The 19073-nt window shown below is 40.5% G+C and overlaps 1 protein-coding gene across 1 annotated transcript in view; it reads right to left on the bottom strand.

Moving 5' to 3' along the window:
- Positions 1-19073, bottom strand: part of GALNT12 (polypeptide N-acetylgalactosaminyltransferase 12) — an 86865-nt gene that overhangs the window by 20060 nt on the left and 47732 nt on the right. Inside the window, exons 6-7 of the mRNA XM_065399128.1 lie at positions 14700-14876; positions 5068-5199 (exon numbers count right to left, since the gene is read on the bottom strand). Coding sequence (XP_065255200.1) covers positions 5068-5199; positions 14700-14876 — 309 coding nt within the window. The remainder of the gene's footprint in view (positions 1-5067; positions 5200-14699; positions 14877-19073) is intronic.

Here is a 19073-nt window from a genome sequence, read left to right as displayed (position 1 = left end):
GGTGCACTTATTGTTAACTTGCAAGGCGAAGTCAGGGCTGGCATAGCCCTGAGAAGAGTTCTTGAGCTGCTGAAAGGCTGGTGGTGTCAGGTGGCTAACACTCAGCTACCACAAGAAAGGCTCCCTCTTGCTGGAGGCAAGGGGTAACAAGGTGACTCACAGTCTGGGTGCCTCGAGAACCATCACAATACTCTAGAAGCAGACTTGGGACTTGTAAAAGGCACCTTGAGACCTTCAAGGGCTTATGTGCTTACTAACTCATATTCAAAAAAATTATATATCTTAATTCACTTAGCTCCAGGTTGGGAGGGGATCTCATTCTATAAGCCTGTCACCACAAACTACGAATTAACTTGATTTACAAAATCACATTGTTACTATCTTAATAGAACAAACTCTTGGTGTGTATAATGTGTTCCTTGACTTCTCCTAGCAAGGAATATGGTTTGAGGAGGAAAACCTGACAAATTTAAATTCTCTGGATTATTACTATAGATAGAATTTAGAACAAAGTCATGCTAAAGAAAGCCTTACAGTGGCTGGAAATCTTGTTGAACTTTATTTTGAAAACTGACCTTTTGTGGATTTGATTTAGACTGTTTTGAATTTGCCCAAGATTGCCTTGCTTTTGAGTAAAGATTGTTTGGGATGATATACCCTACTGGAATGCTCCAGAAGAACTACTACATACACAATCTGTAAATTTTTCATGAATTATAGTATAAAACCCAGATTAACCTGGAAAAAGAGAAACTAGTGCTTTTCTTCATTTTTTGTCAGGTTTCTTTTATTTAGTATGGTTTGATTTCTTTGTCTTGTTTTATTTTCCATTCAAAGTTAAAAAGTTTAATGGCATCTTGGTTTTCAACCAGGAACCCTGGCCATTCATAGGTTTGGTTTTGCCTGCTCATCTGATGCTTTTTATACCAGTTACTGTCATTGGGGAATGTGAGGGAAGAGACTTAATCCACTAACAGGACCTAGCCTCCATTCCAGTCTTTCTGAATGGACCAGGAATTAGGCTTACTACAGAAAGAATTACGACTTTGGTCTCAAACTGAAAACAACTACTATCAACCTATGCTTAAAAGAATGCTCCTATTCTCCCCCCCACACACCTTTCCTTTTCCTGTCTTCTATTTTATATGTGTGAGCACATTTGGTTGCAGAAACTGACCTTAAAAAGCAGTCAGTTTTGTCAGGAAACTGAGAAAGTTTTGCTTGTAAGTAAATTGAGAAAGATTTGGTTGTAAGATCACTAGCATTTACCTCATGTAAGAAACATGATTAAAAAACAAAGCTCATTTTTGTAACTTGCAGTTTTTCCTGCATGCTTAGTTTAACAGTGTGGGAAGGTTACCATCACATACATTTATTGAGAAATTATGCCTGAGATCATTAAAAAGAACCCTAAAACACAGCATTTACTGGAGTCAGCCACGTAGCAACAGTTCGCAATAATTAATACCATTTTTGTTGTTAGTTGAATTTCTTCATTCGTTAGTTCCATTAGAATTTTACTGAATCTCATAACAATTTATTTTCAAATTGCCCATTATATTTTTGGTTATACTTTTTTCTCAGATTTTGTTTCACCTTCCACCTGTTAATGAGAGAGAGAGACTGGTGTATCTTCTGTCATGCAGATTAATGCAGACAAATGATTTGGCTTCTTTGCAAGCTCTTTAACCTTTGACCGATCCTTTCACTTGTTTCTAGTCTAGCAGAACAAGATTTTCTTCTGAAATATTTAAAGAATTTATGATCTTTGTATATGTGGCTATTTGTTCTTTAACATTTTTATCATCAGTCTATCTATGGCCTTGATCCTGCAGAACTCTGAAGTTAATGGGAGTTTTGTATGAAAGAGGATAGTAGCAATAGAGGTAGTACAGACTCTCAAAGTGAGGTTCTGTTTTGAAAAGGGACTGGAGTCGCAGGATTTAACAATTACTATCTCAATGGTTTTGATCAAATGTGCTCATTTTACCAGAAAAAAAGCTATTTTTTCCCGTTCTGCAACTCAAACCTGTGCTCTTCAATAGTTTTGCATGAATCTGGAAGGAATGGATGAGACTGCTTTAGACTGACTGCATTTTTTCCTTATTCAGAGGTCCCAAAGGATTGTATTGGACAATTGGTGATCAACTACAAGTGCACTTTCATATGGGGTACTGTAAGGTTCTAACTTATCACCTCTTTTGTTCAGTATGTAATGGGTCTGTGTGACACTCTGTATCTTGGGGGAACACCATGCACTCCCATGCCCATCCTTATAATATGATTGTGTTGTATCCAATGCAAAGTTTGTCACGTTGGGTGTCTTCAGAAGGCTCATGATGCACTGAGTGTTGTTGTAGTAATGTTATAGTAACGTTATAGGTTGTAATTTCATGTATATAGTTATGAGGCTGAAAATGTGTCCCCATGGCTTAAAACAAGCCCAGGCAAAACTCTCCAGGAACAGAGGGGCAGTTCACACCTCATCAGGGCATGTATGGGACAAACCCAGCCCAGCCTCACAGGACCAAAGGACACTGGCCTAGACAGCAACAAAGGATCTGTTGGACTCTCGAGTGAGTCACCCCCCCTTCCCTTTGTCAGTTTGGGACTACGATGAGGTAATGCTCACCTGACCCTGAAGGGGGGGGGGGCAAAGCCAAGAGGGAAGAAAGAACATGATAAAAGGGAGAGACGTGTGCCATGCTCTTCCTCTCTCTCCCACCTCCATCTACAGACACCACCACCAAGCGACTGAAGCGCTGATCAAAGGGGAGAGCCTGACTGAAGGACAACCAGCCAGCCTGTGGTGAGAAGCATCTAAGTTTGTAAGGGCACTGAAAGTGTTAAGATCAGCTTAGAATGTGTTTTGCTCTTAATTAATTTGACCAAATCTGATTTGTTGTGCTTTGACTTATAATCACTTAAAATCTCTCTTTTGTAGTTAATTTGTTTATTCTACCTGAAGCAGTGCATTTGGTTTGAAGCATGTCAGAAACTCCCCTTGGGATAACAAGCCTGGTATATATCAATTTGTTTGTTAAATTGACGAACTCATATAAGCTTGCAGCATCCAGCGGGCATAACCGGACACTGCAAGACGGAGGTTCCTACGGTTGTGTCTGGGATGGGAGATACTGGCTGGTGTCATTCGGTTGCACAATCCAAGCAGCAGCTGGCCAAAAGTGCTCACTCATGTAGCTGGGACCAGTTTATATGCCAGAGGCTGTGCATGAACATCCTGGGAGTGGGGGTTCTCACAGCAGAGCAGGGTAAGGCTGGCTCCCAGAGCTGAGGATTGGAGTGGCCTAGCAGATCACCGGTCCAGATAACACCAGGGGAATGTCACAGTCTGTTAGGGGAGTGAATGAGGAGACTTGCGCTATGGTGTTTTCAGTACATGGACAACACACAGCTTTATTTCTCCACTGAGAAAAATCCAGTAGAGGCAGTTAAGTGACTAATCCAGCACTTGGCAGTATTAAAGCATGCTGGGTCAGTCTGGCTCAGTCAGGACAAGACTGAGGTGATGTTGGTTGCCTGAGATTAAAAACCAGAAGTGTCAGAACTTGCTCTAGGAAGGGCCCGAGATTATAAACTTGGGGTAACCACAGCTACACGTATAAGACCAGGTGACATATAGGATCATTTACTTGTCTGAGCCTGGCCAGAAGGGTACAGCTTTATCTTTCAGATGTGGCTTTTGCTACCATCATCCATGTCTTTGTCCTCTCAGAATAAGATTATTTCAATGCATCTTAAATTTATTTATAAGATGCAACTGGTGCAAAAGGTGGCTGTCCAACTGGTAACTGAGGGTACATTTACACTGCAAAAACCAAAAACGGGGGGAAAAAGTGGCAGTGAGTCTCAAGGTTTGGGAAACCAACTCAGGTTTGCACTACAGGGCTAAAAATAACGCTGCAGACATGCCTGCTTGGATTGCAGCCTGGGCTCTGAGACCCACCCCTCTTTTTGGGGTGGGCGGGAATGTCTACACTACTATTTTTTTAGCCTGCAGCATGAGCCCTAAAAGTCAGAGTCAGTTGATCCGGGTTCTGAGACCTGCTGCTGCAGGGTTGTTGGGTTTTTTGCAGTGTAGATGTACCCCTGAGTGTCTTAGACAGCACATGACACCTGTGCTCAGGGATCTGCATTGGTCAACAATTACCTACTGGATAAACTTTCAAATGTTAGTTTTGACATATAAAGTCCCAAAAGGTCTGGGACCAGAATATCTGAAGGATTACTACCGTCCACCGCTCCCCATGACAGAGCACCACAGTTGTGATCACTGGAGGTGCTCATGCTTGACATAACAGAGAGGGGACAGCTGGCTGAGCATTCTCCATAAAGCCCCCAGGACTTTGGAATACCTTCCTTAAACTGACCCGAAACAGTTCAGATTTGTCAGCTTTGATGGCCCTTTTGAGGGAGTTCAGAAACTGAGGTGCTATTTGGTGTACTGGATTATTAGCATTTTTTTACATTAAGAATTGCTGCTTAGTAGAAGGAGTGATGCTAACTAAGATGTGTATTACTGATAACCAGCAGCATGCTCAGCTGATTGGTGTGGGTGCTTTATATTGCTACAAACAAAAATAAAATTCTAAAAAAAATCATTAGTAGGAAAGAAAGTTATTTCCTGACTATTAGTCTAATCTCAATTATGTGTTCATATATGTTTAAAAGCACTTTATTCCTGTTTTCAAGTTCAAAACTAAAAACATATCCCAAAATCTCAATAAATGCTTTTTCCTTATCTGTAATGTTTTAAGAAATGTTGAAAGCCATACTCACTAACCCCATTAGCCCACTTAAGACTTAATTTTGAGCTGCAATTTATGGCAGGTTTTGGTTTTAACCATACTATTTTACTTTATATTAAATTTCTAATACCCACCAAATTTTAGTGTCTACCAAGTCTAATTAAATTCTACCAAAATCAATATTTTCTGGAATAAAAATACCAGGTACATCTTTATCTTCCATATCTTAACTAATAAAAGAGAGGAGAGAGTGACTTAGGAAGACACTTTCCAGACACCAATGAAGCATGTTGCCTACCATTCCAAAGAAGCCAGCTCTGTCTTCAGGTACATGAAGTTCAGGGTAAATATTCTCCAAGAACCATTTGAAGTCTTTACATCTGAGCTTCTCTCGAAGCAGCCTCCTTTCTGTCACATCTCCATAGGGCTCCTACAATATAATAAAATACAATAGAAGAATAAGAACAGGTGCTTTCTGTTAGATTAGCAACATACACTATTAGGAAACTGATCCTGCAGTGCTTTCCAGGGAAAAAAAACCTCCCATTACTTGGCCCTGGATTTGGTTTCATTATTATTAAATTTCTTAATATTTTAACAACAATGCTTTCAAACACAGTGCAAATTGAATTCTTTAAAAAAAAATCTGTTTAAAGTGAGAACACAGTAGCAAATTAACAGTTAAGGCTCTTTGACTGGATATTTTAAAGTCTCAATAACAGTGCATGAATTTAAGTTAAGAGTGCTAAATTATTCTCACCATCCATTTGCAAAATCCTCTCTAAAGACATCATTAAACTTAAATGTGTTTAAAAGTTTGGAAATTCTCAGTTAAGGTTGCCTTTGAACTTATATCTTGTAAATTAGTAAATTCAATAAAAGAAAACTAAGTTTAAAAATGGAACCTTAAATCTGCTAAAGAAAGCCACCACTCAAACTTTTCACTTGCTACAGATTCAAATAGAGCTCACAATTTCTTCAAATATGCCTTCAAAATCCACTTCTTTCCATAGTCCAAGGGTTCTCAACCTGTGGTCACAACCTCATTTGCAATCCCCAAGTTTCCCAGAGGCCACCTTCCTTTTCCTCTGCCCCTTTCTTATCCTTTCATTAAAACAAAAGTAAGTTTCTAGCCTCTCCTTCCATCCTTTCCACAGATAAGACAGAGTCTGGGAGGTGTATGAAATTACTTTGTCTTCTGCAGACAAAAGGCAAAGTCCCTACGCACATCCGAGGAGTACCACATCACCTCTTGCCTACTCATGTGTGAAATACAGGTAAGTGGATACTTGACTGATGTGAAAGTAAGATACTACCTTAAGAATAAATATTGGGCAAAGTCTCATGAATATTTTATCCTTCTGGAAAACTGTATGGTGAAGGGTGTCAGCCAGGAACCCTCCTAACTCCCCTATTCTTCTGGCAGACATGATTACAACTAGAACTGTTACCTTTATGGAAAGGTGTATCAAAAAGCAAGATGCCAGAGGCTCAAGTACTGCCCTTGTCTGAGTTGATAAAACCAGGTTCAAGATTTGGTTGATACAAGATTTGGAGGGAAGACTCTAACCAAGCCTTTCAGGAAGCGAGATGAGGTAAAAACTGGATGGCGATCCCAAGGAGAGAACCTCTAGTATTCACTTGTCCATACTGTTCTCTGTCCAGGCGGACAGGTAGTGGGAGAGTCTTCCTCCAAAAGGGTAGAAAAGACAGTTGAAATGTCTAGATCTGATGAGGTTGTTGGTGCACAGCTCTTGAAAGTTCCATTAAAACACTCACTTTGGAGCCAGTGCTGGCTGGGAGGTAATGGATGATTGCCCCAGAGCACCATTTTCATGAGTCCTCTGATACCTGAGGAGTAGTTCTTGCTGCTGATGATGGTAAAAATGCCAGCAGGGCTGGTCTCTGTCGAAATTGCTGCTTGCTGGATTTCCACTTAATTGTAAGCGTGTGCACATCAAGGGTGTAGAGCATGGCTCCAGAGACTTTTAACAAGTGGAAGAATTATTCTGTCTTTGTGCAGAGCAGCTTGTCGCACTCAAACAAAAGGTCCTACACTGTTGTTTGCATTTCCTTCAGGAACCCTGGAAAAGAGAAAGCCACCTCATTACCACTGCCCTTGCCATCGCTGCTGTGTTCGCCACATTTAAAGCCATCTGGCCATCAGACCTAGCCACCCACTTCCCCTCTTCGATCAGGGCCTAAAACTGCTCCCTAGCGTCCTGAGGTACTTTCTTGATAAAGTCTGTCAGCTTATTAAAGATGATAAAATTATATTTGGCCATCAATGCTTGATGGTTTCAGTTTGACACTGGAGAGAGGCCAAAGAAGTCCAACCTCTTTGCCTCCTTTTCATGAGGCACAAACCTGGCTTGTCTACTATGCTCAGTAGTAGCTGATACTACCAGAGAGCTGGGAGACCGATATGAAAATAGTTAGTCCGAGCCTCTTGCAGATCTGAAATACCTCTTTTCAGCCTGCTTGGATACTGGTGGAACCATCTGCCAAAGTGTCCTGGTGGGTTCAAGGATAGCCTTGTTAATAGGAAGCTCCGCTCTACTTGAACTCGAGCTACATACGATGTTCTGCAGTCTGTGCAGGGCTTCCTGGATTTCTTCCAGGGAAATCTGTGGTGTCTCTGCCACCCTTTTAAGCAAGTTCTGGAAAGCCTTAGGATCATCGGGATATGGCTGGAATCACCACCTCGTCAGAGAAGAGCAGCAGCCAGTGGGCGTGGGGTGGAGGCCTTGGAGCTGGACAGAGCCAAACTCAGTGTGCTGCTCCTACCTTCTTCAGGCCAACATACAGGTCCTTGCAATCAGAAGTTTTCCCTAGTCTCAAGGACCTCTCCATGAGGAATCTTTGGAGCAGGAACTTCCTCAGCTGTTTTGTCCTTCTTGGAGACTACTTGCAGATACTGCACCTGGATGAGACGTGGGTTTCCTCCAGGCAGTAGAGACTGGCATGATGGTAGTCTGTGATCAGGAAGGATTTGTGGCAGTTGATGAAGTTTTTGAAGCCAGGAATCCTTCCTTGGGGGACTCTCCCCACTACTGTCAAAGAACGGGGGTGTGGTGGGGAAATACAGGAATCCCTCTCTGATCCAGAGGAGGATCCCAAATCTTAGGGGACAGAACCCCAAATGTCTGTCCTAACTATACTAAATAGCTAAACTATTACAAATTATTTACAGGAAAAAAGTTGAAGTCAGTGTGAACACTGAAGCTCCATTTTAAACCACAAGTGGTAAAAAGGGAACTAAGATGGCAGCTGTCTGGCAGCCCCCTTTATAACTTCAGTGCAGAGCACAAGAAGAGCAGGGGCACATACTCAGACCAGATAGACACTGCTAGGAAAATTTCTGCAGTCCTTGATGCATGGTGCAAATGCGTAAACCTGAAGTGCACTACACATAGGGACAAGCACTTAAAGAAGAACCACTGCATTCCAAGCCATTCTGACACATTGTTCAATTCACTGGAAGCTTAGGTGCCAGCAGACTGGGGGGGAAAAAATCAAACAAACACAAAAAGCAAACAATGTACTTGACAAGGCTCTAAAAGTTGAGAACTTTATTAAAAGGTAAGCCCCCAAATTCACATCTCTTCACTATTTTCTGAGAAGAAATAGGCACTCTACATTGGCAGCTCCTCCCTCTTGCACACTCAGGTTTGTTGGTTTCATGTGGAAAAGTTCTGAACCACTTGTCTGAGATCAGACCAGATGCAAGGAGCTTCCTTTCTGCATGTGACTTTTCCCTTGCTGAATACTTCATTGATTAGCAATGGCTTACTCTGAATACTTTTCTCCCTGGCCAGATTACAATATGAGTTGTCATCCTAGAGTTTGAGACTCCCAGGAAGGTAGCAAATAGGTGTCAGGGATCACGATCACCCTCCCGTCCCCACTGCTAAATGGGAGGAAGACCCGAAATACAGACAGACTACTCTAACAGATAGATAGAACGATGTGATGTTAATATTGGTGGAGCCATAGCACTATCCATAGTTAAGATTTTCCCAACGTTTTAGTTTCAGTGGGAGTGTTCAACTTTCATCAAAACTGTGTTTTGATTAAGATTACTTTAAAATGCCAATAGTATCTTGTGAAGTGTTTGAATTTTCATGTCCAAGTTGAAAAAAACATGGCTAATATGAGCTTAGATGTAACTGTTCCCAAAAACCAAATGGCTAGCACGTGTGGATGGGAACAGCAAGGGTGCCCTGTCACCCAATGCCCCCTTTCTCTCCCCAGCAAGGCCCACTATTTCCTATTGCAAGAATATATCCTCCACTTGGTTTATGATCTCAGTATTGATTCCTTGGAGATCCCCCTTCCCTCAGGAATGCTTCTGTACCCCATCACCACAAAGAACCCTGCTGCATAGACAGGCTGTCAAACTACCAAGGGCAGGCAGAGTAAGGAACATCCTGTATCAGGACCCAGGAGCCATTTGTTGCATCACATTGTTATGGGAACCACAATTCAGGGGGCACAATTTTTGGAAAAACAAAAAGCAAACCCTCCAGCCTAAGCATAGTGAGTTACAGCAACCCAACTAAAAAAAAAAGATCTAGGCTATTAACAGAAAAAACTTCATTTAATGACAGTTAAAGATTCAGCACAACATCCTGCAGCTACCAAGCACCTTAAAATTATGGAATTAAAAAATAAAGGGAAAATTCCCCAGCATTTATTGCCACCTTCCCATCATGCATGACACCATCAATAACATTCCCACACTCTGGAAAGCATTCAATTCCATCTCCAACAGATATGGAAAAACAATGCACATCCCTGTTTCATCAAACTTGTGTTCTAACACAAAACTTTGATGGGTGACTTCTGTAATGTTAAAGTAGAACAACTCTACATATATGTGGATTGTGATAATCAGATGTGCCAATATCTTGAAACAAGAGAGCATGAGGTTGAAGTTAATGGGGTTTTTTTGTTTTTGTTTTAATACAGTACAATAAATATGGAGAATGGAATGGAGTTTGGCCAGAACGCTGGCATTAATATCTCTACTCTTATGAAAAGTGCAGTGAGGTGTTTGACCACAAGTGGCCAAGGATATCCAAGTTATGTCTCTTTTGAAAGAGGGTATCTTTGCCAAAACTGCCCCATCCTCTAAGGTCACATGTACACTAGGAGCCCTTTACCAGTATAGGAATACTAGTATAGTATATCAGCAAAGCGCTCCCACTCTAGATGTAGTTATACCAGCAAAACTGTGTTTTTACTGATACAGCTGATTCCACCCACCCTATGAATGAAAAAAAAACTATTCCAGTAAAGCACTTTTATGCCAGTATAACTGAGTCTATGTAAGAACTTTTGCCAGGACAGCTGTGTCAGTCAGGGATCACATCTCTTCAAACCCCTGACCTAGCGGCATAGCTATGTTGATATCTGTAGCATAGACATCGCCTGAAACCATATTTGTGCACTGGTTAAGTATCCGCTAAAACAGAAGAGGGTTAACTAGTGAATGAACACTACCATATCCTGCAGCATGTACGGTATATATATTCCTTGTATGTCTCCCATTCAACTACTGACCCAGTCTGGCCATGCTTAGCCTGTGAAATCTAATGGGACACGACTAAATATGCTGTGTTGACAGGTTCAGCAAATATGTCTATTGTGTGCTTCAAGCTGTCGTGTCAGCTTATCCATATAAGTACAGGTTTGAAGTGTTCTGAACTTTAGTGAGCTATATGTAAGTGGCTGACGTTTTTAAAAATTCCGTTACTCAGTAATGGCTATCCCTCCAGCAATCTGATCAATTAGTGGAGATTCTGCTTCCTATAATTTATAACAATCTGTTTTCACTTTATGACAAACTCTTAAAATAAAGGTGTATATGAGATGGTCGGGTCTCGTGGTTAAAGCATGGGATTTGAAGATGGAAGTAGAGTCCTGCACAGGACTAGTGTAGAGCCCTACAGCAGGACCAGGATCCTGCAGTTCCCGCAGGACCCGCTGCCATAATAGTGGGAACAGCACAGGAGCACAATTAAAAACAATCTTGCATAGGGCTCTAGATGGAAGATTTGGGTTCTACTTCTAGCTCTGCTACAAGATCATACTGTTTCAATATTATAATTTTAGGTAGCACAGTAGTATAAACCACTGAAAACCATTGAAGGTATTGCTCCCTATGGTTAAGATTACCTGAAACTTTCCTATTATAAGGCCCTGTTTCAGTGGTTTATAACTTTGCCAAACATTAACCATACAGGTTGTAATTCTCCATGCCAGGTGTCTGTTTCATGTTGAAAATTTTGGGAAAGTTTCAGCTAAAAATGATTCAGCTGCTTCCAAGAGGGAGATAAGGGGAAAATGTTGTTTTCCCATATTAAAAAAAAAAAAAAATCTTATAACCATTTCAATGAGAAGCTCTAGTGACATGTTGTTGAGCTAAAACATCTTGTTTAGAAAGTAGGGCTGTCAGCAATTAGAAAAATTAATCTTGATTAATTGCGCGATTAATTATATTGTTAAACAATAACAATACCATTTATTTAAATATTTTTGGATGTTTTCTACATTTCCAAATATATTGATTTCAATTACAACTCGGAATACAAAGTGTACAGTGCTCACTTTATATTTATTTTTGATTACAAGTATTTACATTGTAAAAAAAATAGTATTTTTCAATTCACCTAATACAAGTACTGTAATGCAATCTTTATCATGAAAGTTGAACATACAAATGTAGAATTATGTACAAAAAACCCTGCATTCAAAAATAAAACATCTAAAATTTTAGAGCCTGCAAGTCCACTCAGTCCTACTTCTTGTTCAGCTAATCGCTCAGACAAACAAGTTTGTTTACATTTGCAGGAGATAATGCTGACAACTTCTTGTTTACAATGTCACCTGAAACTGAGAAAAGGCGTTCTCGTGGCACTGTTGTAGCCAGCATCGCAAGATATTTATGTGCCAGATGCGCTAAAGATTCACATGTCCCTTCATGCTTCAACCACCATTCCAGAAGACATGTGTCCATGCTGATGATGGGTTCTGCTCGATAACAATCCAAAGCAGTGCGGACCAACACATGTTTATTTTCATTATCTGAGTCAGATGCCACCAGCAGAAGGTTGATTTTCTTTTTTGGTGGTTCGGGTACTGTAGTTTCTGTATCGGAGTGTTCCTCTTTTAAGACTTCTGAAACCAAGCTCCACACCTTGTCCCTCTCAGATTTTGGAAGGAACTTCAGATTCTTAAACCTTGTGTCCACTGCTGTAGCTATCTTTAAAAATCTCAAATTGGTACCTTATTTGCGTTTTGTCAAATCTGCAGCAAAAGTGTTCTTAAAATCAACAACATGTGCTGGGTCATCATCTGAGACTGCTATACCAGGAAATATATGGCAGATGCGGGGGTGTAACAGGATGCTGGCTAGGAGATCCAAGCCAGGCCCCTGTTAGCCCAGCTCTGCTTAAAAAGGGGGATTAGTTAGAACTGGCTGGGGAGGCCACACCCTAATCACCTGAGGGGATGCACCTGCGGGCCTGAGTGGCCAGCCTGATATATAAAGCTGGCTGGGAGGAAGCAGAGGGGGAGAGACAAGAAAGGGAGGAGCAAAGAGCTCTAGATCCCTGCTGGCAGGAGAAGCTAGCGGTCTCCCAGGGTGTTGGTCTGTAAGATATGTAAATAGTAGGTGGTGGGGATAGGCATGAACAATAAAAGAGCACTGGTGTATGTTCTTTGGAGCGGTCTCCAATTGAGTTTGTGGAGGGGCCGGGAGCAGGCAGTGCTACAAGGGGACATACAATATTGCCCCAAGGAGTTCAGTCAGAAATTTAATTAACGCTTATTTTTTTAATGAGCGTCATCAGCATGGAAGCATGTCCTATGGAATGGTGGCCGAAGCATGAAGGGGCATACGAATGTTTAGCATATCTGGCATGTAAATACCTTGCAATGCTGGCTACAAAAGTGCCATGCAAATGCCTGTTCTCACTTTCTGGTGACTTTGTAAATAAGAAGAGGGCAGCATTATCTCCTTTAAATGTAAACAAACTTGTTTGTCTTAGTGATTGACTGAACAAGAAGTAGGACTGAGCGGACTTATAGGCTCTGAAGTTTTACATTGTTTTGTTTTTGAGTGAAGTCACGTAACAAAAAAAAATCTACATTTGTAAGTTGCACTTTCACGACAGAGATTGCACTACAGTACTTGTATGAGGTGAATTGAAAAATATTTTTTTAATCATTTTTATAGTGCAAATATTTGTAAGCAAAAATAATATACACTTTGATTTAAATTACAACACAGAATACAGTATATATGAAAATGTAGAAAAACATCCAAAATATTTAATACATTTCAATTGGTATTCTATTATTTAACAGTGCAATTGAAACTGATTAATCAGGATAAATATTTTTAATCGTGATTATTTTGAGTTAATCGCGTGAGTTAACTGCAATTAATCGACAGCCCTATTAAAAAGACATCTAAGTTAATCCCCTTCCCCCTATTCCTGCAATGTTAGATATCTTCAGTTTATGTAGATACTTATAGTGATAATATAATCTTCTCTTTGACAAGCAAACTAAATTGGACTCCTTAAATATTACATTGTAAAGAATATTTTTCAGACCCCAAATCATTTCTCTATCAATTCTCTCATCCCACTCCAATTTTTCATCACCTTAAGTGCGGCCATCAGAAATGGACACAATATTCATGCAATGGTCTTACTAGTGTGATATGCAAAGGTGATGCAATCTCTCTACTCCTACTTTATATTCTCATTTATACATCCAAGGACCACGTTAACATTTTTTGCCATAGCATCACTCTCGAAGCTCACTACAGTGATCTTTCAGAGTGATTGCTTTCCAGGATAGATACCACCCTATAAGGATATCCTAGATGTATGACCTCTCATTTGGCTGTATCAAAATGCACATTGCTTATCTGTGCCCAGCTTATCAAGTGATCAGATCATTCTATATCAATGACCTGTCCTCATTATTAACCCTCCTGCCAATCTTTGTGTTACCTGCTAACTTTTAGCACCAATGATTTTATACTTTTTTCCATATTATTCCTAAAAATAACTAGTTTTGGAAAAAAACAATCCTTGGAACACCCCACCAGCAGCATTCTCTCTCATTTATGATTCTCCATTAACAATTATGTTTTTAGATCTGTATTTTAATCAAATTAATTTGCACCATATTAATTTTGTATCACATTAATATTTTTAAATCAGAATGTTCTACAGCACTATGCCAAACTTACAAAAAACAAATCTATTATGTCAACAGTTACTTTTAGAGAGAAAGGTGGGTGAGGTAATATCTTTTATTGGACCAGCTTCTGTTAGTGAGTGAGATAGTGCTGTGTAGCTCGAAAGCTCGTCTCTCTCACCAACCGAAGTCAGTCCAATAAAAGATATTATCACACCCACCTTGTCTCTGTAATATCTCTGTAATGACCAACACAGCTACCTTTATCAACCAGACTTGTAATCTTGTTGAAGAACATTGCCAAGTAGGTTAGATAAGACCTATTTTCCATTAAACTAGTTGGTAGCATTAATTGTATTTCTATCATGTACTGACAGAGTCCTGTAACAGCTGTTGCATTATTCCAATATGCATCAATGTCAACCTAACCAGCCTGTCATTACCTGGGTCATGCAGCTTACCCTTTTTAAATACAGGCACAGCTATTGCTTTCTTCCAGTCCTCTGGAGTTTCCCCAGTTTTCCAAGAGATATTAAAAATTAACCCTGTAGATAATGTTCATTTTTATGTCAGTGAAAGACATTAATTTGCAAAAAACCTGAATTTAGCTACTAAAACAAAACAAACAAACAAAAACACCATAAATGATTTTTCTGTTAAATTGAAAAGAAATACAAGTTTAGTTCTAAGCACAATAGATATCAAACTCACCATACGTGCATGTGGATTTCGGTGGTAATAAAGCTCTTTGTATTCATCCATCCAAACTTCTGCTGCACGTACACTGTTAGCCAGGGCCTTGGCACGTGAGTAGGGAGCTTGTTTGGGGAAAACATGACCTACATGAGAACATGGGTGGATCTCAAGACTTCCTCCGCACTGCCAGATCTAAACAAAGAATTTACATTACACGTTGGCAATCTGAAACCACGTAAACAGTAGAATATGCAGAATAACAATACTTTACAATACTTTGTATTTATAGCATTTTTCCCAAAATCTCAAAGCACCTTATAAACTATAAATATCATAATCTCAGGAGGGAGGCAAATATGATCCTCAATTTACAGGTAAATAAACAAAGGTGTCAAAGCACGTCAATGGGAGAATGGGTAAGATAACGGAGTCAGGAATACCGCGGTGCTTTCACTGGAGTTCTGGTTGGCGAAGATGAAATACTACAGATGTTCAAAGCATGATCATTTGTGCTATGCTGAGCTGCACTGGGCAACTCAGGCTTGCTTCCTCCTCTCTGGGGTTCAGATAATCCAGCTCTACCCCAGGGTGTAAGTAATATATACAATAGGAAAGTGCCTACCACCCTAGCTCTTACACATGTGAAACTAAGCTTTCATTTAAATATATTTCTAGCCCTCCTGGTTGTGAAGAAGTGATGTCTGCCAGAGTCTGCAGACAGCCTTCAGCAGAGGGAGAAACAGCATTCACTAGATGCAGGGAGGAAGCTACCTGTCCTGAGAGTGGCCAAGATGAACGGCTGGTGTGGCCTATCTCCAGGAAAAACTAACAGATCTCAGGTTAGAGTGCTACAGACCAATATCAAGAAAACCTTTGGAAACTACCTAAAACCATTTAGCCAAAATCATGCTAAGGTCTACACAATGCATGCAGGAACCGTGTCTAAACTTTGTTTCAACTCTTATGGATATGTTTTGGGTTTTCCCAACATTTTTCTTGTTTATGAGCTGAGACTGTTTAAGTTAGAAGAGCTCCTGGGAAAATTCAAGAAGGACTGCTGTGAACCATCCTAGCATTATTCCATAGAGCAAGTATAAAACCCAGAGTGAAAGGTCTCTGTTCAACCTGGTTGGCCTTTGTCTTTGCCTTTGCTTCTGCCAGTTTTTTACTGCCCTATTCTAATTTTTTTGTCCCAATTAATTAGTATGAAGCCTTTAGAACTTATTCTCTTCCATTTTGCCATCTCCTCTTTGCTCTGTCTATGTTCCTTTGGGGAAACTGACTTAAGAAAATTCACAACTCTGTCAGTAAGCTGAGAAAGTTTCAGTTGTACACCTCTACCTCGATATAACGCTGTCCTCGGGAGCCAAAAAATCTTTACCGCATTATAGGTGAAACCGCGTTATATTGAACTTGCTTTGATCCAACGGAGTGCGCAGCCCCGCCCCCCCGGAGCACTGCTTTACCGCATTATATCTGAATTCGTGTTATATCAGGTCACATTATATCGAGGTAGCGGTGTATCATCATTTCCATCTTTTCCAAAGAAGATTAAAAACAAAGCTGTCCTGCACACTTAGGTAAATTTAAGTATAAGCATTTGTATCTTGTGTTATTAAGAGGTTGGACCCAAGACTGTTAAAAAGCACGCAGAGATGTAGTGCTGGCTGTGGGGTGCAAAATAAAACCAAAACAATCTTTTAACTGTATTTTGGTGACCTGAAACTCTGCATCTACCACTAGAGCAGATCAAGCCTCACCTGCTAGTCATGGGGAGAACTTGTACGGCATGCTGGGCTTTGCAGGATTGGTTTCCCACTGCTAGGGCTCAGTTGCCCCCGGGCTCTGCTCTCATCCACTTTCTGGCTCCACAGGTCAGGTGTGTGCATTCTCCAAAGTGGCACCCACTCATGGAACCAAGAATCACAGAACCAGAAGGGACCTTGAGAGGTCATCTAGTCCAGTCCTCTGCACTCAAGGCATGATTAAGTATTATCTAGACCATCCCTGACAGGTGTTTGTCCAACCTGCTCTTAAAAATTCCCAGTGATGGAGATTCCACAACCTCCCTAGGCAATTTATTCCAGTGCTTAACCACTCTAACAGTTAGGAAGTTTTTCCTAATGTCCAACCTAAATCGCCCTTGCTGCAATTTAAGCCCATTGCTTCTTGTCCTATCCTCAGAGGTTAAGAGGAACAATTTTTATCCCTCCTCTTTGTAACAACCTTATATGTACTTGAAAACTGTTATGTCTCCTCTCAGTCTTCTCTTCTCCAGACTAAACAAACCCAATTTTTTCAATCTTTCTTCAGAGGTCATGTTTTCTAGACCTTTAATCATTTTTGTTGCTCTTCTCTGGTCTTTCTCCAATTTGTCCACATCTTTCCTGAAATGTGGCGCCCAGAACCGGACACAATACTCCAGCTGAGGCCTAATCAGCGCAGAGTAGAGCAGAAGAATTACTTCTCATGTCTTGCTTACAATACTCCTGCTAATACGTTCCAGAATGATGTTTGCTTTTTTTGCAACAGCATTACACTGTTGACTCATATTTAGCTTGTAATCAACTATGACCCCCAGATCCCTTTCTGCAGTACTCCTTCCTAGGCAGTCATTTCCCATTTTGTATGTGTGCAACTGATTGTTCCTTCCTAAATGGAGTACTTTGCATTTGTCCTTATTGAATTTCATCCTATTTACTTCAGACCATTTCTCCAATTTGTCCCGATCATTTTGAATTTTAATCCTATCCTCCTAAGCACTTACAACCCCTCCCAGCTTGGTATTGTCCACAAACTTTATAAGTGTACTATCTCTGCCATTATCTAAATCACTGATGAAGATATTGAACAGAACTGGACTCAGAACTGATCCCTGTGGGACCCCACTTGTTATGCCCTTCCAGCATGACTGTGAACCACTGATAACTACTCTCTGGGAACGATTTTCCAACCAGTTATGCACTCACCTTATAGTAGCTCCATCTAGGTTATATTTCCCTAATTTGTTTATGAGAAGGTCATGCGAGACAGTATCAAAAGCCTTACTAAAGTCAAGATATACCACATTTACTGCTTCCCCCCCCATCCACAAGACTTGTTACCCTGTCAAAGAAAGCTATCAGGTTGGTTTGACATGATTTGTTCTTGACAAATCCATGCTGACTGTTATTTATCACCTTATTATCCTCTAGGTGTTTGCAAATTGATTTGTTTAATTATTTGCTCCATTATCTTTCTGGGTACAGCAGTTAAGCTGACTGGTCTATAATTCCCCGGGTTGTCCTTATTTCCCTTTTTATAGATGGGCACTATATTTGCCCTTTTCCAGCCTTCTGGAATGTCTCCCATCTTCCATGACTTTTCAAAGATAATTGCTAATGGCTCATGGCTCAGATATCTCATCAGTCAACTCCTTGAATATTCTAGGATGCATTTTATCAGGCCCTGGTGATTTGAAGACATCTAACCTGTCTAAGTACTTTTTGACTTGTTCTTTCCATATTTTAGACTCTGGTCCTACCTCATTTTCACTGGCATTTACAAGAAGAGATACTTTTCTCAGTAGATTGAGCAGATCTTCATAATTATAGTCCATCTCTTGGGAAAATTTTGGCCAAGCTCTTAGAATCACTTCCCATGTAAGGAACAAAACCTTCCCGCTCTGGCCACACACTCATTTCTCTATTCTGAGCAGTCCCTTTCTGGCTGCAGCTCTCTCACTTAGAAATGCTCTTGGCTGGCTTTCACTGAGGCTAATGAGTCCAAGCCATCTCTGAGCTGTGTTTGTTAACTCTTGCCTCCCCAGCTTGCAGTCCTAAAGTTATTGCACTTGGGTGCACTTTCTACTATCCCCTGACTGCTCTTGCTAATCGTAACTTCAGAAATATTCAGAACTGGAGACCCACTGCATTACTGAATGCCAATCATAAGACACTGGCTACAGATTTTGGGAAAGTGGTTGGGAAGTACTGCTGAAAAAATTGCAGTATGCTTCTGAATTCAGTGTTGTGCAGAGGTACCGTGTGGCAGACATTCTTTGCAGCCTCATAAAGGTTTTTTAAGTCAGAGGGGAGGACAGGAAAGTTCTGTCAGTGCACTGGAACAAGTTAAGGCTTTAAATAATGGTTAACCTGGGCTATCTGTAGATGCCTTTTGCAAAATACATTTCAATGAGCCAGTTTGTTTCATTTTAGTTATTATGCAAGCAGGTAACCTTGAATGGAGAGCAGGATATTAGGATATGCTCAAAGGTGAGGTAGGATTGTCCTGTGAGCATCCTGTTATATCAAATATATTTTTAATCCATTGTTATAAGCAGTATAAGGGGGCACTGCTGTTGGGGAAAGTAGAAGGGAAGCAATGAAAATCTTTGTTCATTTGGATGAG

Source organism: Emys orbicularis, chromosome 2, assembly GCF_028017835.1.
Source record: "Emys orbicularis isolate rEmyOrb1 chromosome 2, rEmyOrb1.hap1, whole genome shotgun sequence".
NCBI lineage: Eukaryota > Metazoa > Chordata > Testudines > Emydidae > Emys > Emys orbicularis.
This window is presented reverse-complemented; position numbering and strand designations above follow the sequence as displayed.